This window comes from Plectropomus leopardus, chromosome 5 (genome assembly GCF_026936395.1).
Source record: "Plectropomus leopardus strain MGB_pleo_1.0 chromosome 5, ASM2693639v1, whole genome shotgun sequence".
In the NCBI taxonomy this organism is placed as follows: Eukaryota; Metazoa; Chordata; class Actinopteri; order Perciformes; family Serranidae; genus Plectropomus; species Plectropomus leopardus.
The window spans coordinates 3,295,837-3,319,049 of record NC_142180.1 but is presented as its reverse complement, the minus strand read 5'-3'; the positions used below and the strand labels follow the sequence as shown (position 1 = coordinate 3,319,049).

The 23,213-nt window shown below is 38.9% G+C and overlaps 2 protein-coding genes and 1 pseudogene across 2 annotated transcripts in view; 2 read left to right on the top strand and 1 right to left on the bottom strand.

Annotated features, from left to right (window-relative positions):
- Window positions 1-9,035, top strand: part of LOC148189494 (general transcription factor II-I repeat domain-containing protein 2A-like) — a 38,183-nt pseudogene extending 29,148 nt beyond the window's left edge.
- naaladl2 (N-acetylated alpha-linked acidic dipeptidase like 2) overlaps window positions 1-23,213 on the bottom strand; it is a 795,864-nt gene that overhangs the window by 690,138 nt on the left and 82,513 nt on the right. The window contains exon 2 of the mRNA XM_042513024.2: window positions 15,797-15,840. The gene's annotated coding sequence lies outside the window, so the exon portion shown is untranslated. The remainder of the gene's footprint in view (window positions 1-15,796; window positions 15,841-23,213) is intronic.
- On the top strand, window positions 9,668-11,653 carry LOC148189493 (uncharacterized). Its single transcript, XM_088077311.1, has 3 exons — window positions 9,668-9,995; window positions 10,113-10,281; window positions 11,527-11,653. The coding sequence occupies exons 1-3, from the start codon at window positions 9,668-9,670 to the stop codon at window positions 11,651-11,653; spliced, it is 624 nt and encodes a 207-aa protein (XP_087933437.1).

Sequence of the window (23,213 nt, the reverse complement as noted above, 5' to 3'; positions counted from 1 at the left end):
TTACATTTTATTCAGACGTACAGTTAATCATAATTGAGGGCAGGCCGCTTTAAGTGACAGGCTGTCTGTTGGTAGTGTCCTCAGCTTTTCAGTCAGATCTGCCCCTCACTCCTCATTAACACCAGCCTCTCACCAAAATATGATCTCTTTTGGCCTCAAAAAACCAAGATGTGCAATGGCCTACAAGTCAGACTTGAGGCTATACAACAGTAGTCCACAAACCAATGGGTGTTATCACAGTAGCTACATCCATCATTTATCCTATATTCATACTGTCTATAGTTCTCAGTGAGATTCACCCCTCGCTCCTCTCCAGCTCCAACCCTTTCATCTACATATGGTCATTTTTCCATACAGTCACCAAAAAACAGATGGCAAAGGCCACAAATCAAAGGATGACATCACAATAATTCAGTATATCACTACTACTACTTGTATACTGTCTATTGTTTACATATATTTGATTTTTTAACATCCAGTTTAAAAACAAACAAACAAACAAACAAACAAAAATCACTAATAATTACCCAAACCAAAAGTCTTTCATGAGCCCAAACCAAAAGTCTTTCATGAGCAATTCAGGGTCCAGGCCTCAAGACAGTGGGCAGTTTGTTGTAGGCTTTGAAACTTGTTATACAACAAGTAGTTCTGAACAAGCAATCTGATTGGTCCACAAGACATTTAGAATGTGCTCAACTTTGCACAAAAGCACACCATCCTACACACCAAAATCATTACTCTATCATTTCTTAATCACTGCTCTTAAAAAAAATCTTATGGTATCATACCTCAAGGCAAGGAGCATTGCAGAACAGCATCAACACAACTAGTTTCACAATTTCTAAGGGTGAATACTACCGAGGAGAAAATACAGCTGACCAAATGAAAAGTAACAGCCAACTCACTAAAGGTGTAAACTGTACACAAAGATAACAATAACCAGCATGTTCTAAACAGACACATAATAAACAATGACAAAAAGCGACATTTTAGTGTATGAACATAAAACAATAATTTAATGCAAACAAAAAAAGTACTCAATCCAGAATAAGGCATGATGGGAAAATGCCATGTCACTGTTGTACTCAAATGATGTTAAAGCACAACCTCTTATATAATATTGCTTAATTCACTTACACTTTATCAGAAACTTATAACAATTTTGCAAAGACGAATGGGTGAAAAGTTGTTTCGTTCAGATGGTACAAGTAGAAGTGGAGGGAACAATTTGGTGTTTTATATTTATACTGTATGAGATTTTTTTTCCCACTTTGAAAATAAAGTATCTTTTTTCTGTTGAATAATGGAATATAAAGTCCCTCGTGTTTCTATGTGGTTAATACATAAAACTTCAGACAGAAAGACAAATATGAACATACAAGATCATTCATAACCTTGGGAACAGATTATGCTAGTTTTTTCTGGAGCTGAGGAAACTGCATCTACTGAGGGAGACAGGGAGGGGCACTTGGAAGCTCTGGATAAAGCTATTAAGTGGACCTAATTTAACATTGCTAATTAGAGTTGGGTGAGTAGACTGATACTGCTTGATACTGCTTGAGCCAGCAGGCATTTTGCTTTGCTGAGCCCAAGCAGGGGATACAGCTAGCCTGGCTCTGTCTAAAGATTAAAAACAAGAAATAAATAAAAATAAATCTACCGGCACCCCTAAAGATCACGATTGATCATAATAGATCAAAATGTGTTATATATGTATGTTATATTATATGCTATGTTGGCACTGTTATGTTATGTTTTATGGACAATTGTTGAACAGTTCTTTAGTTGGAGGAGTAACTTGTCGGAGTCGTCCCCAGTTGACTGGCAACCACACAATTATGACAAGAATACTTTTTTTTTCTCCTTTTTTGGCCATTCTTACTGTTTCTTCTTTTTTCCAGCGTGTGGGTGTCAGGCCTCTTTCACCTTTTTTCCCACCAAAATTTCCACACGTACACAGGTTTTTTAAACACAAGAAAACCTGGTAAAAATAGGTCATAGACTCCTTTCTCCTTGGAAGTAGAGCAGAGCTGTGTACAGTACTCTGCAGCAGATGGAGTTTGCCTCTCTATGTGTGTGTTTTGTTTTTGTTTTGTTTTTTTTTGTGTGGCCGTGTCAAGTTCAACATTATGGATAGGCCAGAAAATGGATTTGTAAACAGTGGAAAGCAGGGGAAATACTACTTTTTTTATCACGTTTTAATTATTCAGTCTGTCTTTTAAATGTGGCGCTGACTAATTTGGAATGAGTTTGAATGCTGTCTGGACAAGGATGTATGGTGTTTTTCTTGAAATCTGTCATTCCATTGAGGCAGCAAAGTGTCTAAAATTAGCATGGCATCCAAAATATTAGTTAAAAGTACAAGAAAATTGCCAGAAAATTTGTTAAAAAAGAAAAAGAAAGACAAATATGTGGTAAAAAGCTTAAAGAAAAATAAAGTTAAAACTTTAAGAAATTACCAGGAAAATGTGCTTAAAAAACTATAATAATTTTGTATATATATTTAAATATGTAATTATGATCATTATAAATATAGTTTTTTTTCTGGAGCTTTTATCCTCTTTCTTTAATTCCTCATTCTCTAAATCAAATAATATTTAGCAGTTTGGGGAACACGTCTTACAACTTTGCTTCGCCTTTAATTTCCATGTTTTTCAAAGAAATAGCAGCACTTTGCTCAGGGTTCAAAGGTTTAAGTAATTGTGAAAGGCATCTGAAAGCAGCAAAAGAAAAGTGATGTCAGTCAAGGTCTCAAAGGGTTAAAAAGACAGATCTTATCGGGTGTTAGTGGGTTTTTTGTGTAGTGGGAAAGGGGCTTTATTTTGCATAAAGGCATAATGGTTTCTATTCTTGTATCTAACTCTGCAAGAAAACAAGTGCATTAAAAAAAGTTATTATTCCTTATTTTTATCGTCAAACTCTCATTATTTACCTCTCTTTTGCTGTTTTTCTTCAGTTTTAATGTCTTTGTCTGAGACAGGAAATAATCTTTCACAGCTTTTAAATATTTTAACAATCTCACACTGTAAGAAATGACCGTGAAATTTACATCAAAACTATATACAATCCCTACAGAAAAGTATTGTAAACCCAAAAACATATATTTTTTTGTTTAAATTGCAGTGAACCTTTGTAAATTATTAAACAGAATGTTTTTGTTATATTTACAACAACAGCATGTGATTATAATCAAATGTATCTGTGAAAACTACAGATTTTGGTAACAAAAACTGAGAAATACTGTAATACTCATAACAAAACAATTTTGTTAATTTGACATACAAGTATTGTAAAAACTATAGTTTTAGTCAGTTGTTTTGAAAAATAAAAAAAAAAATATGTAAGCCACTTTACAAGTTTATGCTGTACCTTTAACATGATTGATGAAACAATGCAAATTGAGGTAATGAAAATGTTTTCACAAAAATAAAAATCATTGTGAACCTGAGAGGTTGCCTATAGGCCTATTCATATAGGCTACAATTACAGTAACATTTGTTTGGAAGACTTTTTGTTTCCCTCCTCACCTTACAGCCCAGAGCCATGAAATGCTGTGTTGCTGTTGGCGATGATATGTTGTTCTGGGAATTCTTAGTTTGAATGCTGGCAGCATGGTTGTAATGATCCTTGAACCTTGGCATGTGAACAGTTAGAAGGCTTTCATGTTAACTGAATTGTGGTCCTGCGCATATGCACTTCTGGTTTTTGAACACTGGAACTTGTACTGGACACCCTGCTCTCACTGACACACCCAGTCTCAAGCCAGCCCTATAGCCCTCCTAAAAACCCTCCTCTTGTTTTTATAATTTAGGCTTTTTGTAGTCCATCGTAGAGTGTAAGCTAAAATAAATTAAAATTATTAATATGTAATGTAGGCCTAATACTTCTGTTCAGTCCTGTATGCCTTGTGTTTCTTTTCGTTTTTAAAATTTTATGTAATATTTATCTTACTTAAATTGATAAAAAAAATATTAATAATTTGAGCACTGTGTCATTACCACAGGCTAAACAACCTAACAGCGCTTCTTCGAACCGCGGACTTCTACAGTACTTCTCTCTCATAGTACACTGAGTCTGCCTAATTTTGAACTTCAAAGTGCGCGGCTGAAGCTTGTCTCTGATTGGATAATGATGTGAGGGCGGGAGTAACGACGTCATTAACGATCGCGACAGAGCAGGTTCACTGGAGAGACAACACAGAGCAGAGCAAAAAACGAAAAAAAAAAATACAGGAGCAGAGCAGACATCTTTGGACCTCTTTGTCATTTTAAAAGTTTTTTGGACAAATCTACGATTTTAAGATTTTAACACAATTTTTGTGGAGAGTCTGCTGCTGTTAAAGGAGAGAAGCGGAGCTCCTGGTTTACTGAGGCCGACGTCATTAACGAGCGAGCTGGAGGCGCCTGCTGGAGAGAACACAGGAGGAGCAGAAATTTCGGACATTTTTTTTTTTAAGACAAGTTGAAGAGTTGAAGACAAGTTTTGTGGAGGGTTTGCTGCTGTTCAATCGGAAAACTGAAAGTTTACACGGTAAGCTTCATATTTAGCCTGCTTTTTTCAAGACCAAAGAAAATGTGTGCTGAAAGCAGATGGTGTAAGCTCGCACCGGTTGATATTTAAGACCAGTAGCTGCTAGCTAGCGATGCACGATAACTTTGTTTAGCTGGAAAGCACAGGCAAACGCTTGAAATCCTAAAAATGGTCACCTGTATCTTTTGTAACAAGAAATTGGATACATTAAGAGGCTATGTACTGCATTGCAGAGTGCATAGGAATGAGCCCCGTTGTCTTTTCAAATGTGTTGGCGCCAACTGCAGTCAAACATTTAACACTTACTCAGCTTTCAAGGGTCATTTTTATCGTGTGCACAATGCTCCTGAACAGCAAGCTGCTGTAGCTGTTGCTGCAGATTTAAAATGTGCAGTTTCATTATGTGCCCGCCATTTTCTCACGGTGAAAGAACTAGTGTCTCACTTAAATGATCCTATTGGAGAGGGCAGGTCTGTGTTATGTCCAGTAAGTGGTTGCAAGCACGTGTTTACAAAAAGTCATCATTTACTTCTCACATGTGTAGAAGCATAAAGGATGCTCCCTGATATTGTTGATGACATGTACAGGGAAACTCGCCTCAGCCCCAGATATCGCTACTCAGTACAGATGATTCAGAAAACACACATGAAGCCATGCCAACAACTAGTGCAGCCAGTGATATGCCAGAGAGTGATAGTCAGTCTTATCTTAGAAACATGTGCCTCTTTTACCTTAACCCTCTATGGTACAGCGTTGCCACATGGCAACAACCCCATTTTAAGCCTTCTACACACAGATAATACATCCTAAGTTATGATACAATGCATTAAAAAAGAGGTGGGGTTCTAAGTAAACCAATAGCAGTGTTTAAATTTGTCACATTACTTTCTTTAGGCCATTTTGAAACCCTTTTCTGCAGACATCAACGACATGAGGAGCCTCACCATTTGACGCCTAAAAATTCAACAAAAAAAGTGTTTTTTTGAAGTTTTTCAACGGGGAAAAAAAATATACACTCAACAATAGGTTAGTTAAGTTCATTATCATGTAGTTTCTTGCACTGTAGTCGATCAATAAATAATAGAAAATGTTAAAATGTGTATCGCTGCCATATGGCAACACCGCACTATTATGGATTGCTAGCCTGGCATGTTGATAACATTTGTATATAGGCCTACTTTGCAATTGCATTGGTGTACACTGTTCTTCTATAGTCTATAAACTATAATAATGCACTTTGTGAGTCCTTTCCACATTGCATATGATGATATTTGACACATCTTTCTTCCATTTACAGAATGAATGCAAATTTTTTTTATGGTACATCGTGGAAAAAGGCTGAACTAGCCCTCCCACTAGATGATAGTGAAGATGACAAAGAATTCAGTGACGAGGAAAATGAGCTGCTGGAAACACAGAGTGAGAGTGATGAAGACAGTGAGACGGATGAAGATTATGAGCCAGAGAATGAGGACAGAGACAGTGAGGGCAATGGAGACAGTGAGGAGAAGGAGGACAGTGAGGATGAAAGTGAAGTGACAGGTATTACCAGTAAGAGAGTGTAAAATGGGTAACACTTTACTTGACGCCTGTTCAGGCTACTGGGGATTGTTTATACTATAACATGAGTTTTAAAATAAATGTTACATACAATTTTAAACAAAACTCTCATGTTTTCATTACTTTCCATTATGGTAATGTGTTGCCATATGGCAACGAACCCTAAAAACTACTAAAAAAATAATATTTTTTGAAAATGTCTCTTTATTATGTTTACTTGGTCTATTTTAAGACAAAAAACACCCCAAACATTTTTTTTACCAACTGGGATCATAGTGCGTACCATAGAGGAAACTGCAAGGACAGCTGCTTATTCCTGCCTCTACTATACAGACTATTGTTGAGGAAATGCAAAATGTGCACGAGTTAGGTCAAGCCTACACAATAACTAAACTAAGTTCTTTATTAAAAAATGATATGAACCTGTCAGATGAAGCAGTCACTAAAATCTGTGACTGCATTAAAGAGTCAGATTTGTTCTCTGCCTGTCATCAGGGACAGTTGAGAACAACATACTCCAGAAATCAGACAGTCACAAAAATGTTTAAATACACAGAACCCCAAAAAGTGGCATTGGGAATGGATGAAAACATGACACAAAAATATGCCTACTACATACCAGTGGCAGAAACTCTTAAGAGTGTTTTACAGTCACATTTAGGGAGGAATGCACAGTCACAACAGTTTGGAGATCCAGATGTAGAGGTTTTCACAGATTTATATGATAGACAAAATTACAAATGTCACCAGTTCTTCAATGAAAACCCTGAAAGCCTCAAACTGATTTTGTACCAAGATTCATTCGAAATTGTGAATCCCCTGGGTTCTGCTAAAAGGACGCACAAAGTTCTTGCAGTCTATCTTTCATTGACAAATTTCCCCGCTCATCTGCGTTCAAATACTGATAATATGTTTTTAGTCCTGTTGTGTGTTGAGAATGACCTTAAGCGTTTTGGAACAGCCAAAGTTTTCTCAGAGTTGTTGGCAGATCTGAAATCCTTGGAGACCGATGGAATAAATGAAGATGGAGAAACAGTAAAAGGGGGTCTTTACTGCATTGCTGGGGATAACCTGCTCCTCATTGCATAGGTGGGTTTACCGAGAACTTCAGCCGCTCTCAATATTTTTGCAGGTATTGGGAAATCACAAGAAGTGAGTTTGAGGCTGATCCGAATGCCTGTGGTCCCCCACGCACCCCAGAGACGTATGACGTGGCTGTTGCTGATCTCCAGACTGAAAACCTTGAAGGCGTCAGAGGGATAAAGGTAAACTCTATCTTTAATACCCTTGAGTCTTTTCACGTTTCCCAGCCTGGTCTCCCGCCATGTTTAGGTCATGACCTCTTTGAAGGAGTCTTGTCATATGATCTAGCACTGTAGCAGAAGAACATCATAAAAAAGAAAAAATGGTTCACATACTCACTCTTAAACAGGCGCATCAAACAGTTTAAGTATAAAGGATCTGAAGCACTCACAAAGCCATGTGTTGTCAACCCTGACGGAGCCAAGTTATCAAGGCAATCCATTCAAAACTGGAACCTTTTGAGATTACTACCAGTTTTGATTGGTGACAAAGTTCAAAACCATGAGGATGAAGTATGGCAGTTAGCTCTCCAGCTAAAAGACATTGTGGATCCTATTTGTGCTCAGAACATTTCCTTGTCCCAGATAGCATATCTGGACATTTTGATCCAAGAATATTTGGAGTTGAGAAAGATGTTGTTTCCTGAAATTCAACTAAAACCAAAACACCACTACTTGCGCCATTATTCAGCACTGTTCTTGAAATTTGGTCCATTGATTAGGTTATGGACGCTCAGGTTTGAGAGTAAGCACAGTTATTTTAAAAGATGTGCCAGACACTTGAAAAACTTCAAAAACATTTGTCAAACTTTGTCAGAGATGTATCAGGCATATCTTTTAGCTGGACAAGAATGCAGTAAACTACTGCAAGTGAAGAACAGCTGTGTGTTTTATCCTAACCTCTACAGTGACACTATTAAAGATGCAGTCAGGGAGTTGGGCTTTTCAGAAAGCAATACCACAGTTACCACAGACATTGAGTACAAGGGCACTGCGTATAAGAAAGGACAGTTTCTTGTGTACAGAAATGATGAGTATATGGAGTTTGGTGAACTTCTGCTCATCTTGATTCAAAATGACACATCTGTGTATGTCTTGATGGATATCCACAAAGGCATCTTCCTCTCAGAATACCACCTGTATTCTGTGACAAAGGGCAGTCTTGGGTTACAGTGTATCAACATTAATGACCTGCCTGATTTCTATCCTTTGGTATCATACATTCTTGATGGATACCAAGTTATTCCACTAAAACACAGCATTGTGACAAATAAAGTCCAATTAAAGCTCACTTACTTCTCACTGCAGATTAACATTAATATAAATGTTCACTGATGTATGTTCCTGCTCTGTTAAGTGTATGTACTGTATATTTCTTGTGTTCTGTTTAAAGGTGGCATTTCTTCTTCAGTGCAAATATGAGTGACTCAGAGCGAACCTTCCTAGATGTTGCCATTATGGAAGTCCTACCAGAGCTTCAAGCAGTAAACAAAAACATCCTGGAAGAGCACTTGCAGTCCATTGGAGTCGAGACGTATGATGATCTACGCTTCGTAACGGAGGATGATTTGATGACAGCATTGAGACCTGTACAAGCCAGAAAGCTTCTTTCTGTTTGGAAACGAAAATGTAAGTAAAAACACCACACAACACACAACTATTCAAAATCAAAAGCAGATGTGGACATTGTGTAATATTGTACTGTGTGAATCATAGTCCCTTTTCTGTGTCATTTAAAGACCAAACTCCCGAGAACAGCTCACTATCATCTGTGGAAGCCTCACCTACCCAATCGCTGTCATTGCTCTCTGTTTCACCCCGAAGTTCATCGTCAGCCTCCTCCAGCAGCCCAAGCCCACTTGACACACAGTGGGAAGACAAGTTTGAAATTCCATGGAGTAAATTTCCTGAGGAAGTGATGCACTCTTTGGAGAGGGGGAAAAGGCCAGGCCCAAAACTGAGGAGGCAAATGGTCCAGATTGTTGTGACTGAGACGATGAAAAAATGCCCTCATGTAGGTAAAAAGCATTCAACTGACGTTGCAAAAAAAATGGTGGCAAAATATCCCAAATCTCTGCAAGATGTAATAGAGGGCGATATTGTTGGAACCGGCTACTATTCCCTAGTCAAACAGTTGCAAAACAGAATTGAAAATGTGAGGCGCACTTCAACACCGAAAATAAGAAAAAGAAAACATCAGAGTGACTCACACAGACCACACAGATGAGATCTCATTAGAAGAGAGAGCAGCAATGCAGGACACTTATGGATGCATTCAATGGAATGTGAAATTTCTGCCGCTTGAAGAAACTCAAGAGAGCCAGCAGCAAAAGATGGAAAAACTCAAGGTGATGTTCCAACACTCTGATGCCAATCCAGAGGAGGTAAATTGTCTAATGAAGTCCACTTTTTACACACAGCGTCAACATGTCAACCAGGGAAAAAGCATCAAATGGCTTAGAGAGGAGTGGCCATTTTGGTTCGATGAACTTGGCATGTCAGTCCACTTCAAGGAACTCACTGGGATTGACCTCAAAGAGACATTCACACGAAATTTGGATTTGAAGGGAAAAAGGCTTCACGACTACATGACCACAGTTTGTGTCAACAAGAGCAAGAAGTTCCTTCAGAATTATACAAGGCTTCAGAGGATGCGGGGAACGCAGAGTGGCTGCTCACACGACGTGATAGAGATGGTTCTGCTTCTGCTCAGCTACTTCGATGAGAAGGAGGAGTCCATGTTCTTCCATGTTGAAGATACATGTCTGGCAGAGGAGGTCCAACTGGAGCAAGTGCCCCTGACACCCGCTGTTATTGTCTGTGGTAAGTCTGTTTCATAGTTCTTTTTTCTTTTTTTTTCTTTTTTTTTTCAATTGCACTGTTTATAAATTTGTCATGTGAGTGCAGCGCTTATTAATATAACCTGTAATTTGTTAATAGCACAGTCCTGCTACTCCTCAACAAGGTACATGCTGAGTCTGGATCGGAACCTCACCAACACAAACATCTCCTCCTTCATTTCTGCATTGTGCCTCATGTTTGGGAGCTACTACTGTTTCAACATCCATTATCCATCTGAGCTGGCTTCAACTCTGGAGTTTCTTCAAAGGTGAGTAAACATGGTTTACTCATTTCTCAGACCTGGACTCGGACCTGGGACTATGGGACCTGGAGTCTGGCTCCAGGAGGTTCTGGTCGTTACCCTTTGGTGCAGGTCTGTTCAGACATTGTAGTTATGAAACGTAAACAAATGAAATATGCCTGTTACATTCATTTTCAAAATCTATCCAATCAAAATCCAAAGTCTGGAAAGTTTTTGTACGTGGTTGTTTTTATCTGTCACTATTATTGAGAACTGCCCACCTCAACTTTTCACATTGACCTTCATGACGTTGTGCAGCTCACACAAACATACATGTAGAGCAAGCATATTTTAGCTCTCAAACTATCAAAAGTAATGACGGAAGGAGTACTAACAGTGAGACAAGCAGTTTTCCAGTGCAAAAGACTTATGGGAAGCCGTTTTAACATTTAATAGCTGAATGTGACGTCCCAGAATTAACATTACGGATACCAACAGCACAGTTTTGTCTCGTCGTAATTATGTTTTGACTCGTCACAATGACAGTTACAGATATATGTAACTCTGTTTTGACTAGTCACAATGATCATTTCAGATATCTACAATAATATTTCTGATATCCACAACCAGCATTTTTGATATCGACTTCATTCTGTTTAGTCGAAATGACGTCACGTTTCCCGTTCATGTGTATTGAGTACGTCATTACAGATATCTTTAACTCAGTTGTGACTGGTCAAAACGTGAGTTGCAGATATCTGCAACTACATTATGACATGTTCAAATTCCAGTTACAGATAACGATTTAATTCTGACTAGTCATAATTACAGTTAAAGATATTTCTATATTGTTATAGTTAAAACATAATTTCAGATATCTTAAAAGGACAATATAGATATCTTTAATTAATTGGAGTTGAAGATATCTACAAAGACTAGTCAGAATTAAATTGCTGATATCTGGAATTTGAACATGTCATAATGTAGTTGCAGATATCTCACGTTTTGATCAGTCACAACTGAGTTAAAGATGTCTGTAATGACGTACGCCATAAACATGAATGGGAAACGTGACGTCAATTCGACTAGGCAGAATGACGTTGATATAAAAAATGGCAGTTGTGGATATCTGAAAAGTCATTGTAGATATCTGAAATGATCATTGTGACTAGGAAGAATTGAATTACGGATATCTATAATATATATCCTCACAAGCGATTAAATGTTAAAAGGCTAAATGCTTAATATGCTTTAATGTGCTTTTATCCACAGGTGTTTCTTCTCGATAAACCCAGAAAAAGGAACCAAAGTGGAGAATAAAAACTCCAAGCGTCGTCTCAATGTGAACCCACGAGTCCTCACCCTGATACAGGAACTCTCCAATCACGAGTGGTGTTAAGCCTAAGTATGGACTCTTTCTGTGGACTGGCTGTGTGTCTTAATGGTGCACTATGTAACTTTTTCTGGTAGACGGCCAGCCACCTGCTTGTTTCATGAAGAACTGTTTTCATTGGGGAAAAAAAAACCCTTAACAGACGTGCATTCTTACTGTGAGGGGGCTCACCTCTCCACAGATCTGACCTGTAACTTGGCCTGTTGGCATCACCTGTTTTGTCTCCATGGAGATAAGTTTTATGCCATACTGTGTGTAACATTCCAGATAGAGAGTGTGGATGGTTGTTGTGCACCTTGCACTTAAACTAATGTCCAGATTTAAAGAGGCTAATCTTTTGGATTCATTCATAGTTAATCCTCTGGACTATTTCAACCTGGATTCAGTCATAGTTAAAAAAAAAACATTCAATGTAGCTTTTTTGTATGTTGTATACATTTAAAAAAAAATGCATCCAATTGTTTACAACTATTGATGATGGTTGTTCAATAAATGTCCTAAAAGTGATATTTTCCTCTCTTGTCTTTTCTGAAGATGTATTTTTTGCATGTTTTGGTGTAGGCGTAGTAGAAATAATTTTGTAGGCTTATAAGTAATTTTTACATAATAACTTGATAATTAAAACATAAAAATATAGCATGTTATGAATAGATTTTATGTATAATATACAGAACAGCTCCATTTAAAATGCTTAGTTTTACTGTTGTTATACCAGTTTTAATTAGTTTTATGTTTGATATTTCCCTGTTAATTTTATCATTTATTGATGCACAATAAACAGTTAATACATGTAAAGAATACAGGAAATGGTCCATTTATATACAAGACCGTTATGCAAAATTAACAAAACATTTTTGTAGACTGTAGTTTTTTAATGTTATTCAGATGTAAATTCATTTACTGTAAATCAATTTACATATTTTGTCTGTAAATTTATCTACAGTGCTGCTGTATTTTTTACAGGAATACTCTGGTAACCACAGCTGCCAGCGTTTTCCTGTAAAAACAACAGTTTTTTTTTTTTTTACAGTGCAGTGACTATGCATGATGCATACTGGAATGCAGCCATTTCATCTGTTTGCTGGGAGATGGAGGAACAGGTCAGAAGCCTTCACAGTTCTAAAGGCCATGACAAATTATGGAACAGACAGGAATAAACTTAGCATTAATCACTTTAATCTCTGACATTATTAGTTTGATATTGACTCTGTGTTTCTAACTCTACATGTAATGACCACCATTTGCATTCAATTATTTGTGAGATTAAGAAGAGAGACGGAGAGAAATGTAACAGATATTAACCAAAAACATAAATAGTGAGATCATGGGAGGAGCAGTGTATAAAATGATTATTCCACCCTCGCTCTTCAGCCTCTTGGCAGTGTATGTCTTTTTCATTTGTGTCCCTGTTGCAATGATACTGTCATCAGGTCCTCAGTGGATCAATATGCTCGCCTTTAATAGGCCTTTCATTAGCAACTCATCAATAACCTCCCAGCAAAGGACAGTCACTCGATGCCTGGCTCCCACAATGTTTTGGCAGGGGAAAGTTGGGAGGGTAATGTTAATGCATTAAAAACATCTGGCAAATGGGTGGTAAGAAACACAAGCTGGATAACTAATTTTATGAGATTTTACATGAAAGAAGGATAATACTTTGCCTACTGTTAAGCCTGGTTTTGAGCGCTGGTGGAGTAAGCCATCAGATATGAGCAGAGAGAAAGAGATGAGAGTCTGGCTGAAAGCTTGGAAGTCTGTGTATGAACAGGATTTCTCATCATCCAGTTCCCTTCTTATCATGCTGATTAAAATATATTTTAAAAGACATTTTGACATTTGGAATTTTAGCCGGTCATTTTGCAGGGTAAAAAGTTTCAACATATGCCCTTCATCTTCAGCTTCTTAGAATTCCTAGTCAACATTCCTCATTTCAACCAGTCTGTGCTGAAATCTGGGAGATAATGAGCTAGTATGTGGTTCGGGGTGCCCTTTAGTTTCAGTGACAAACGCAACAATATCAACATGCCACTTCACTTTTGTGCTGTAAACTATTTGGGGCCGCTGATGAGATATTGCAGTCTGTGTGAATGTCCAAGTATTCCTTTAATGAGGGCTCCGGCCGTATTTTCCAATGATCACCTTGCAGAGATTCCTGCTACCCCAACAAGCAAAAGGTACTGATGGCAAAGTATCATCTCAAGTTGACTGAAATATAAAGTAGCAGCACAGACATAAGTAAAATCAGGTAATCTTTTTTCTTTTTTCTTTTTGCATAATCATAAAAACCCAAAAAAGAGCTATAAGGGGGGATGATGTGCTGTGGTCAGGTTGCCAAGCAAGCTGCTCACTGCCACCACTGGAGGAGTCTGGTTTCTCAGTGTTAGGCCACGAGGCATGAGCGCAGGCATAAACTCACATTTTGAATTAAACTGCGGGGCACATTCAATAGATCTGCAGAAATCTTTCAACCTGCAGTGTCTAAAGATGTTGACGTTTTGAGTGAAATGTCAGCGTAAAGTCCAAACACCATCATGAATTAAAAAGGAAAATGCATGCCATGCTGCATCCCTAAAAAGCAAAGCTGAAAGGAAGTGATGATGATGAGCTGCGGTCACGCTGCCAAGTCAGCCACAGATCGCCAACCGTGGAGGAGGCTCGTCTGTCCTTATATGCCATTACGCATGAAGATGATCATTTTCTAAGTATAAGACCAAAGAATGGGCCAGCAATGGGGGAGGCTGCCTTCTCTCTGCCACATCCATCCACAGGCATGGAGGACAAGTAACCAAATGAGTCTGTAAACTCCCATGTCACTGTGGTCTCACTGGCACAAAACATATTTTACTGTCATCTGAAATGGTTAAACACCATACCAAACAGTCACAAGTTATTGGACACCCTGTCTTTTAGCATTTTTTGTTAAACCTTGAGCAATGTATTGTGGTAATGCCATTTTAAATATCCTAAACTGACCATATAGTGAGTGTGGGTATGTGTAAATACAAGTGACCTTTCATTGTATTAGAAATTACTTGGATCTAATGTGAATGACTCATGTCTTGATAGCTCTAATTAAGTACCTGTCTAAATTGTAAAGGTATATGCAAAACTATCTGACCTTTCCAATGCACCTGACTTTAATAAACACCAAGAGTCCCATTAGAACTTGAGACGAAACTAATTAACAAGCTAATTAAACATTTTCCCCTATAAGCAGCTGAAAGCTGTTGATGATGACGACAGAGTTTGAGGTTAAGACTGACTTAAGAAGTCTGCAAAGCACTACAGCAACTCATAATGTCAGTTAAGAGTCAGTGTGGAGATGCTGTTCACTGTTAGTGACTGAAGCAAGCCCATTTTCATAATGTATTCAAACAAATGGGGACCAATAACTGCCTTAAAGAGAAAAAAAAAACAAAACTGTCTTTAAAAGGTATGGTTTATGCTAAATGCTTAAAGCTCCACAACATGAAAGAATACAAAGTACAAGCTCTGTTAACTGTCTTCTATAAAATAGTACTAAAATGTACACAATTTACTGGCACTCTGAGGTATACTACCTCATCACTGCAGCAAGCAAAGAAGTTTAACCCCAGAAAAATAAATAAATAAAAAATAAATTACATAACTGGACCATTTTTGGTGCACTATGGCAAACAGGGCAAACACAAGCCTACCTTAGTAACAAGGAGCACAGATGAGGTATTTTCAAAAAATATGGCAGCAGCTGATGTGGAACTTTCTACTAAAGCACTATTGTCAAATTCTGATAGCAAAAACAGCAACACTCGTTTACAGACATTACTGCTACATCATCCCAGCTCATCTCTGTATGCTGTTGTCTGTATGTTTGTCCATTGCTCAGTGCTACATCACGTTTCATTGCTCAGATTGGTTATATGTCTATCTAACTGCATAGATATTAGGAATGAAACAAAACGTTTTAACAACGACATGAAGCGTGTTACAATATGTGGTAGGCAATATGATACAAGAACGATATGGGGTCATTTAGAGCGATATGATCCGATTCAATGACTAGAAATTGACTAAAACTTTTTCTTGCCAAAAATAGAGGAAAAGAAAATTTCTCTGCAGTGGAAGTGGAGGTAAAATACTGGAAGAGCATGATAAAATACTGGAAAATACCTGGATACTGGACAGTAGAGGTCAGGATTCAGCTGTTTTTTTCTCTGCAAGACAATCAAAGACAAACCAACATAAGTTAACACAAAGATTAAATAACAAATTACCATTGTATTTGATCTCTTATCTGCATATTTTGCAAAGCGCAAGCATTTTATTATGAACGTCTCAGTTTTTACAAAAGCCAAAATGTGTCCAGACCTTGGACTGCAAACGGCGACAAAAAATCTCTTGCCCTCCTTTGACGTGGTGTTTCCCTGCCATAATCAGCCGATATCTAAAATGTATATATAAGCATGCCCAAAACTTCAGAAATGGGAGAAGGACCTGCAGCAACATTAACAATTATTTATCATTTTAAGTGTGAAAAATACATTCTTATAAGATCTGATGTGCCAAATACAAAGCGCAAATTCGTAGTATTGATATAATCAATTTATGCCTCGGAAAATGATTTTAAATCCATACATCACACACACACACAAAAAAAGTCATTTATTTATTAATGTAGTATGATTCCAGGAGTATTAGTCGATGCATTGATACAATATATGTAGCGTGAAACCCCTTATAGATAACGCTGTTTTGAAATCAAAACTGAACCCAAAGGATCCAGACTAATTAGCGTTTGTGATTTGGTCTGGCAATGTCAGACTAGCCTCCCTCTTGTCTGCAAGAGGAAGGTAATGGACAACAACAACAAGGTAATTCAGTCAGATGCAGAGACATTTAGCATTCTGTTCACAGCTACACGATGCAGTGGAAGTGATGAACCGCTGCATCTGAGTGGGTAAAGACTCGATGTATTAAAGAGGGCTCAAGGAGCTCCAGACCCTATTGTACTGGACACCTTTGTTCTGGCTCCTCCATGGGGATCCAAGAGGGTGAATACACAGTGTCTTTGGGTTTGTGTGTGTGCATGTGTGTGCATTACCAAACATATCTCTACATTCGGAAAAAAACAACCAGTGTCAGAGCCAGAGCCCTGTCACACACTGCTCTGTCATGTGTAACAGCAGTCCACTCAGGCATCCCTCTCCACACACCACTAAACCACATTCCCATACTGTATCCCAAGCATTCATCTGAGCTGAATCAATAGCTCCGTTAACAGTGCAGGACCGAGTTCAGTGACAGCACTTGTGCTCCCAGTGAGAGAGGAGACACAGGGACACATTCAGCGCGGCGCAGCTAATCACCATTAAAGGCTTACAAGAGAAAAGTGGAGGAGCAGGACGGAGAGAAGGAGAGGGAGGGTGGGAAAGAAAGACGGGGAGAAAAAGAAGGAGGGAGGCAGACAATTGCAGAGAGTTACAATAGGGCATCTGTTCCAGTGTTGGTCAGCAAGAAAGAGCTGAGAGTCCAGCAGCAGAGAGCACTCAGACATGTTTTAAAGCTGCACTGGCTAAAAGAGGTTTCTGTGAAAATCCTCCTTTCCTTTCATGCAGTATGCAACAAAACAGACTTCCTTTCTGTTGTGTGCACTACAAAATCAACATATGAAGCTGTGTAGCAACTAAATGGGGAGCCGATTAAAGGACAACACATTAGATGGTGGCTAATGTCAAAAACATTAAATCCTCTGAAATCTGGAGCAACATCACTTTTCTTCTTGCAGACGGTTTGTACAAGTATTTAAACCTTTGAGCCCATAGGAATTGAGAGAGCGTGGTCAGACAGAACTGTTCGCAGTGTTATGATATGCCGGCAGATAGCCAGATGGCACCTCCCATGGCCGCCTGTTATGCAGATGGTCAGTGTTAGTTGAAAATGCAGCCGGATGTAACCAGTCACATCTACATGGTACGCTGCTGGACGGCGTCAGGTAAAAACACTGCCAGTAGTGACGTACTATAAGGAGCATGAAGATCCCTATAGGGAAGACAGGAGGAGTGGTGGATGGATCTGACAAAACCCAGATTTTCATGTGGGAGCCTGGTTTTCGCTTCCTGTCTGAATGTGACGTTTTTTTACTACACCTTACAACGCGTTTCTTTTGCCTAATTCTAAACATCCGTGCCAGCATGTGCATTTGTGGTTGCCATGTGCTTGTTTTGTCTTAATTTAACCACGTGCAGCAACATCGCACCATGAGTATTTGTTAAAATCACAATAGCAGGATCCAGGAACGTAAGTACTATATCCAGAAGGATACCTAAAATGTAACAGGTAGACACGAAAGTCCACTGTAAAGCTGCAACATGTGACAACTTGGAATGAGAATGTGTTGGAATTGTATACACCATTTATGCCAATATATCCCTGTAAATCCTACACACTGAACGTGGGTCACATGGGTCAAATATTACTTCATGCAACACATATACCTCTACCCGGAAAAAAAAATGAGCAGTTTTTGCACTGTACTCCTACTGTCAATCAAACAGATTCTCCAGTCGGTACTGTAACTTTTTTTTTGTTTGTTTTTTCATGTACTTGACATTTTAGTTTCCCCGGGTGGTGATTTTCACGCTCTAAATCAGCAGTCCCTAACCTTTTCAGCTTTATATAAAGCACTGTGTACTTGCAATCACATTCATGCATGACGCAGACAGCTCAACTCAAGCATGATGTTGCAGCTACATCTGATTTATCAAATGCAGCTGGAGCCTGAAAACAATTCTACATTTTACTATAAAACTAGAATAAACACCTAGAATTAATGCCTCCATGAACCACTCAAGATGGACTTACAGGTTACATCCATGTCGCACACACATCTTCCCCCAGCAGCAAAGAATATCTCTACCATCAGCACAGTTAAAGATTAGTGTCACCAATTCAGTATCTGACCAAATGCCTCCCCTTCTGCTCCTGTGTCATGGTGTTGACTAATCGTCATAAGAGTGTTTTTGCAGAACTTTATGACCTCACAGCAAAGTTGACATTTGACCTTTTGGATAAACACTGTCACTCGTTCATCATTTATTCTGTTTAACATTTGTATGTAATTTTGTCACAATTAGCACATGAATTCTAGACTAATGGCCAAAAACATGTTTTGTGAGCTCACCCTGACCTTGACCTCTGGCCTTCGATGAGCAAATTCTGATCAGTTCATTCCTGAGTCCAAATTGATGTTTGTGTCAAATTTGAGGAAACTCCGTTCTTAAGATGTCAAGTTCATGTTAATGAGACAGCTGCAAGGTCACAGTTACCTTACTATTAAACAGCATATTCTAATTAGTTTATTGGTGAGGCTCAGAAAAAAATTCCCTCAAAATGTTCTTGAGATATCACATTCACAAGAATGACACATATGAAATCACAGTGACTTAACTTTTGACCACCAAAATCGAATCAGATAAGTGCTGGGTCAAAGTGGAAATTTGTGCCAAATTTGAATAATTCCCTCGAGGCATTCCTGAGATATCTTGTTCAGAGAAAGGGATGGACAGATGGAAGTACAGGTAGACGGATGGACGACCTGAAAAAATAATGCCTCTGGCTACGGCTTTCACCAGCACATAAAAATGTGTATTAAAGTAATTTATGCGCATTGAACGGTTTGTATGGTATCCTACAAAAAGCACACTCTTTCGAACAAGCGCTCCATGGATGCCATTCTGCCCTAATATAAAGTTATGTAATTGTCATAAAGTTAGTGGTTTAGGAAAGGAAACATTTAAAGAATGTACTTTAAAATGACTTAATGTTCACAGCCTCTCCAGGGAAATGTCCAGAGGGAAAGTCGCTGGTTTTGTGACCAAGCCATCACTCCAACCTGCCTCCTTGCAGACCAATCGGGACACCTCCTTGTTTACTCCCACACATTAGTCACATGATCACATAATTACAAGGTATATGTAAACACGTTCTCATCCTAAGTCATCCCATATTACTGCTTTGTCAGTGGACTTCTAGGTATGCCTCTGCATCTCTTTTTGACGTTCCAGGATGCTTCCACAGACGCCATGTCAACCAAAGCACATGGTGGGATCACGCTACACAAGCAGGTGGTTATGTTTAGGCAACACAAGCACATGGCAACAAAGGCTCTGACGTCATCAAAAGCACATGCTTGGGATTAGGCAACAAGAGCATGGATGGATAGGTTTAGGCAAAAGAGGCACATGATAAGGTGTAGAAAAAAACCATCACGTTCAGATGGATCCATCCACCACCCCTCATACCCAACGTACAGGGACCTCTGTGCTCCTTATACTATTTTGTTAGCAGTAGTGTTTCAACCTGTTGCTTTCCAGCGGCGTATCATGCAGACGCAGCAGGTTCCATTCAGCTGCGTTCTCATCTGACGCCGACCATCTGCCGGTGGCATTTAGTAACACCATGAACACCTCTATCCGGCTGTGTTCCCAGCCAATGCCGTCCTGTGTATTATACACTGGACGGCTTTTGGAATGAAAGGTGGCTTTTGGAATTGGAATCTTACAATGAAAACACTGTAAAAGCGGTGGTATGAAATGAGAACAGGATGAATATGCACAAATTTGGGGGCATTACAATTAATTAGAATAGCCAGTATATTTTGCACAACAACTAGTACTGCACTCCATTAGTAACTAAAATCGAAATCTTACATATTTCATTCTACCTCACACTTACATATTTAAACACTGTATTCAATTCTGTTCACACAATATGACTTACTATACACAGAAATACCACACAAATACACCCGACTACAGCAGGAAGTTAATGGTGCTCAGAGGGTGGCACTCATAAGATAGGTTACTGTCTCTAAAACATAAGGTACTTATATGTTTATCCCTCTCCTAATCGCTCTCCTCCTCTCATCCCTCCATGCCTAAATGTTTGGTGCTGGGAAATGGATCCTACACCGTCACAAAGGGGCTGAAAATTAAAACAGATGATGCTTGATTGGTCACTAAAGATAAAACACACTGACTGGTGCTAAATTAGGAGTGTTATCAGAGAGCACAGAAAGGAATGTGAACACTAAAACACCGTTGATTTAATTCTAGCAGCTCAGCCTCAGTGGGAGATGGCTGTGCTTTGAAATTCAATATTCAAAAGCTGTCCCGGAATAACAGCAGCCATTGTGTTGGATTTGAACAAAAAATATCAGTCGTATGATGTGGAAAGATCACATTGCTTCTTGAGCTGCCTGCCATTAATTTGACTTGACTGCAACCATGATCCCCGAGCACAGCATTTAATGTGAAATGACAAAATATTACAACCGGCTCTCTTAAATGTCGGCAATCTTCCCCAGTGCAGATCACAAGCCTTTGTATGCCTGCAGCTTTTGGAGTAACTCAGATATGGATTAGATGGCAAAAAAATGCACATATGAGAGACTAAGTAACAGCTTAGCAACACTTTGACATGGAATAGATGTTGATACAACAGCCTGCAGCAATGTTGAAATCTGTGTAAATATAGTGACAAAATATTTGAGATAATATCCGCAGTCTTCCATATCAATAGATGCTCAGACTTCAGCTTTGTCAAATATGTCTGGGAGGAAATATAATTGGTACATGGATTACTTTCGCTGGCAACTTCATTATATTGTAGAGAAGACATAGGGAGGTGGATGGTTGAGTGTATACAGCTGCACGACTGTGACACCAGAGACTGAGTTTGCTTCCTGTGAGCCACATGATGTCAGGTTCAGGCTGCCAAAACACTTTGTAGTGGAGCTAATAGGAGTGTGCTCAGTCTGGGCGATAGTTCTATGTCAGTCGATGTGTTGGACACACACACCAAACCAACATCCGAGAACTAGCAAAGAAGAAAGCCCCCTGCTGCATCGCCTCGCATTGCTGTGTCAAGCCAAAATGTTGCACATGAACACACCAAACCAAGAGCCGAACAGCATTTAGGTGCTGCACTTGTCTAAGAGGTAATAACTCTTAGGAATGAATCCTAAAAACTGGAATGCATTAGGTGTAGAAAACAAAACATCACATTCAAACAGGAAGTGAACACCAATCTTCCAGGTAAAAGTCCAGAGTTTGTTGGACCCATCCACTGGCCCCCCACCGACCCGTCATATGGGGACCTTTGTGCTTCTTATATGACATTGCATTATCAACTGACGCTGCTCATCCGCGTATTATGCTGCCATAGCAGGTGCCATCCGGCTGCCAGCTGGCGTATCATAACGTTGCAACCGCTTCTGTCTGGTCGTGTATACAGCCAAGTGACTTTTGGTGTTGGAATCGATTGCTGTGATCACTGCAAAAGTGGCAGTATTTGACAACTTGGGAGTGAGAACTGTCTGGTTTTTATGTGATGTTTTCAAAAGGTTACGGATTTGGATAAAACTGAGGATTACCACTAGAAATTGAGGGCGCAGTGTGGATTAAGTAAGACCCAAATGTAAGACACAACAAAGGCATTTAAAAAATGGCTTTAAAACACCTTGGTCAATGGCAGTGGCTCATGATTCCCCCCCATGAGTCCTTAAACCTTGAAATGAGTTAACATTTTAGCATTCCCGGTTCCCTTGTCTCAAAGTCAAGTGTTTTTGGTTATAACCCTAAAATAAGGTCAGTGGTTAACACAAGCTGAAGTGACGTTCATGTTTTGTTCTACGATATAAAATACTCTACTCAAAACTTTGAAGCTTTCATGTTTCTTAAAAAAGTTGGTTGCTAACAAGTATAACAAGAATAAAAAATCATCACATTGAGCTTTACAGCCTCATAGCAGTGGCAATGTGATTGTGGTGTAGTTTGTTTATGGCTAGGGATATAACGGAGCATTGCAAGGCAGTTAAAAATTGATACAAAAAATGTGAGATTCATATTGGGGAATGACAAATGAACATTTTTTGAACAGCAGAGGGTGTAATCTGCTTTTCACTTTGCTTGCTCGACTTGCTACGTCACTATGTTCAACGTCCTACGTCATGTCTGAGACTAGAGACAACTCCAGTCTGCAAATTACAAGAGGGTGCTGAACAGCTAAAAAGGAAATGTCACAGCTTCCGTGGAAGACTGTAGTTGTCAGTCGAAACATGTCAAGGTAAAACACAACATCCCCTTTTTTTTGTATGATAAAAAAGAAACAGAATAAATGATCAAAACTAAGAAGGCAAAATTAATTTGCTTGATCTATTACGTGGAAGTTTTGGACAAAATTGTGTCAAAGCATTTTGCCGTTTGGAGAGACTTGAAAAAACACAAGCACGCTACAAAACCCACCTGAGATTCAACCTCCGATGCAGAGATGAGGATATCATACCGGCAAGCCTCAACATCAAAAACCTAAGCCCAACAAAGAATGTGGAAAAAATTATCAACAAAGCAAGAAAGGACCTAATGAAACAAAGAATAAGAGTAAAGGTAAACAAGATTGAAAGAATTAACACACAGATACAAAAAGAAATGGACACATTCAAAACACAATTCCCCATGGAAAGAAGAAGAAAGAATAAATGACACCTTAAACCTTAAACACTCATACCAAAAGGAATTTACAATAACAG

Coding starts and splice junctions, on each gene's coding strand:
- LOC148189493 (XM_088077311.1), top strand. CDS start 9,668: ATGTCAGTCCACTTCAAGGAACTCACTGGGATTGACCTCAAAGAGACA. Junction 9,996..10,112: donor ACCCGCTGTTATTGTCTGTG/GTAAGTCTGTTT, acceptor ATTTGTTAATAG/CACAGTCCTGCTACTCCTCA. Junction 10,282..11,526: donor ACTCTGGAGTTTCTTCAAAG/GTGAGTAAACAT, acceptor TTTTATCCACAG/GTGTTTCTTCTCGATAAACC.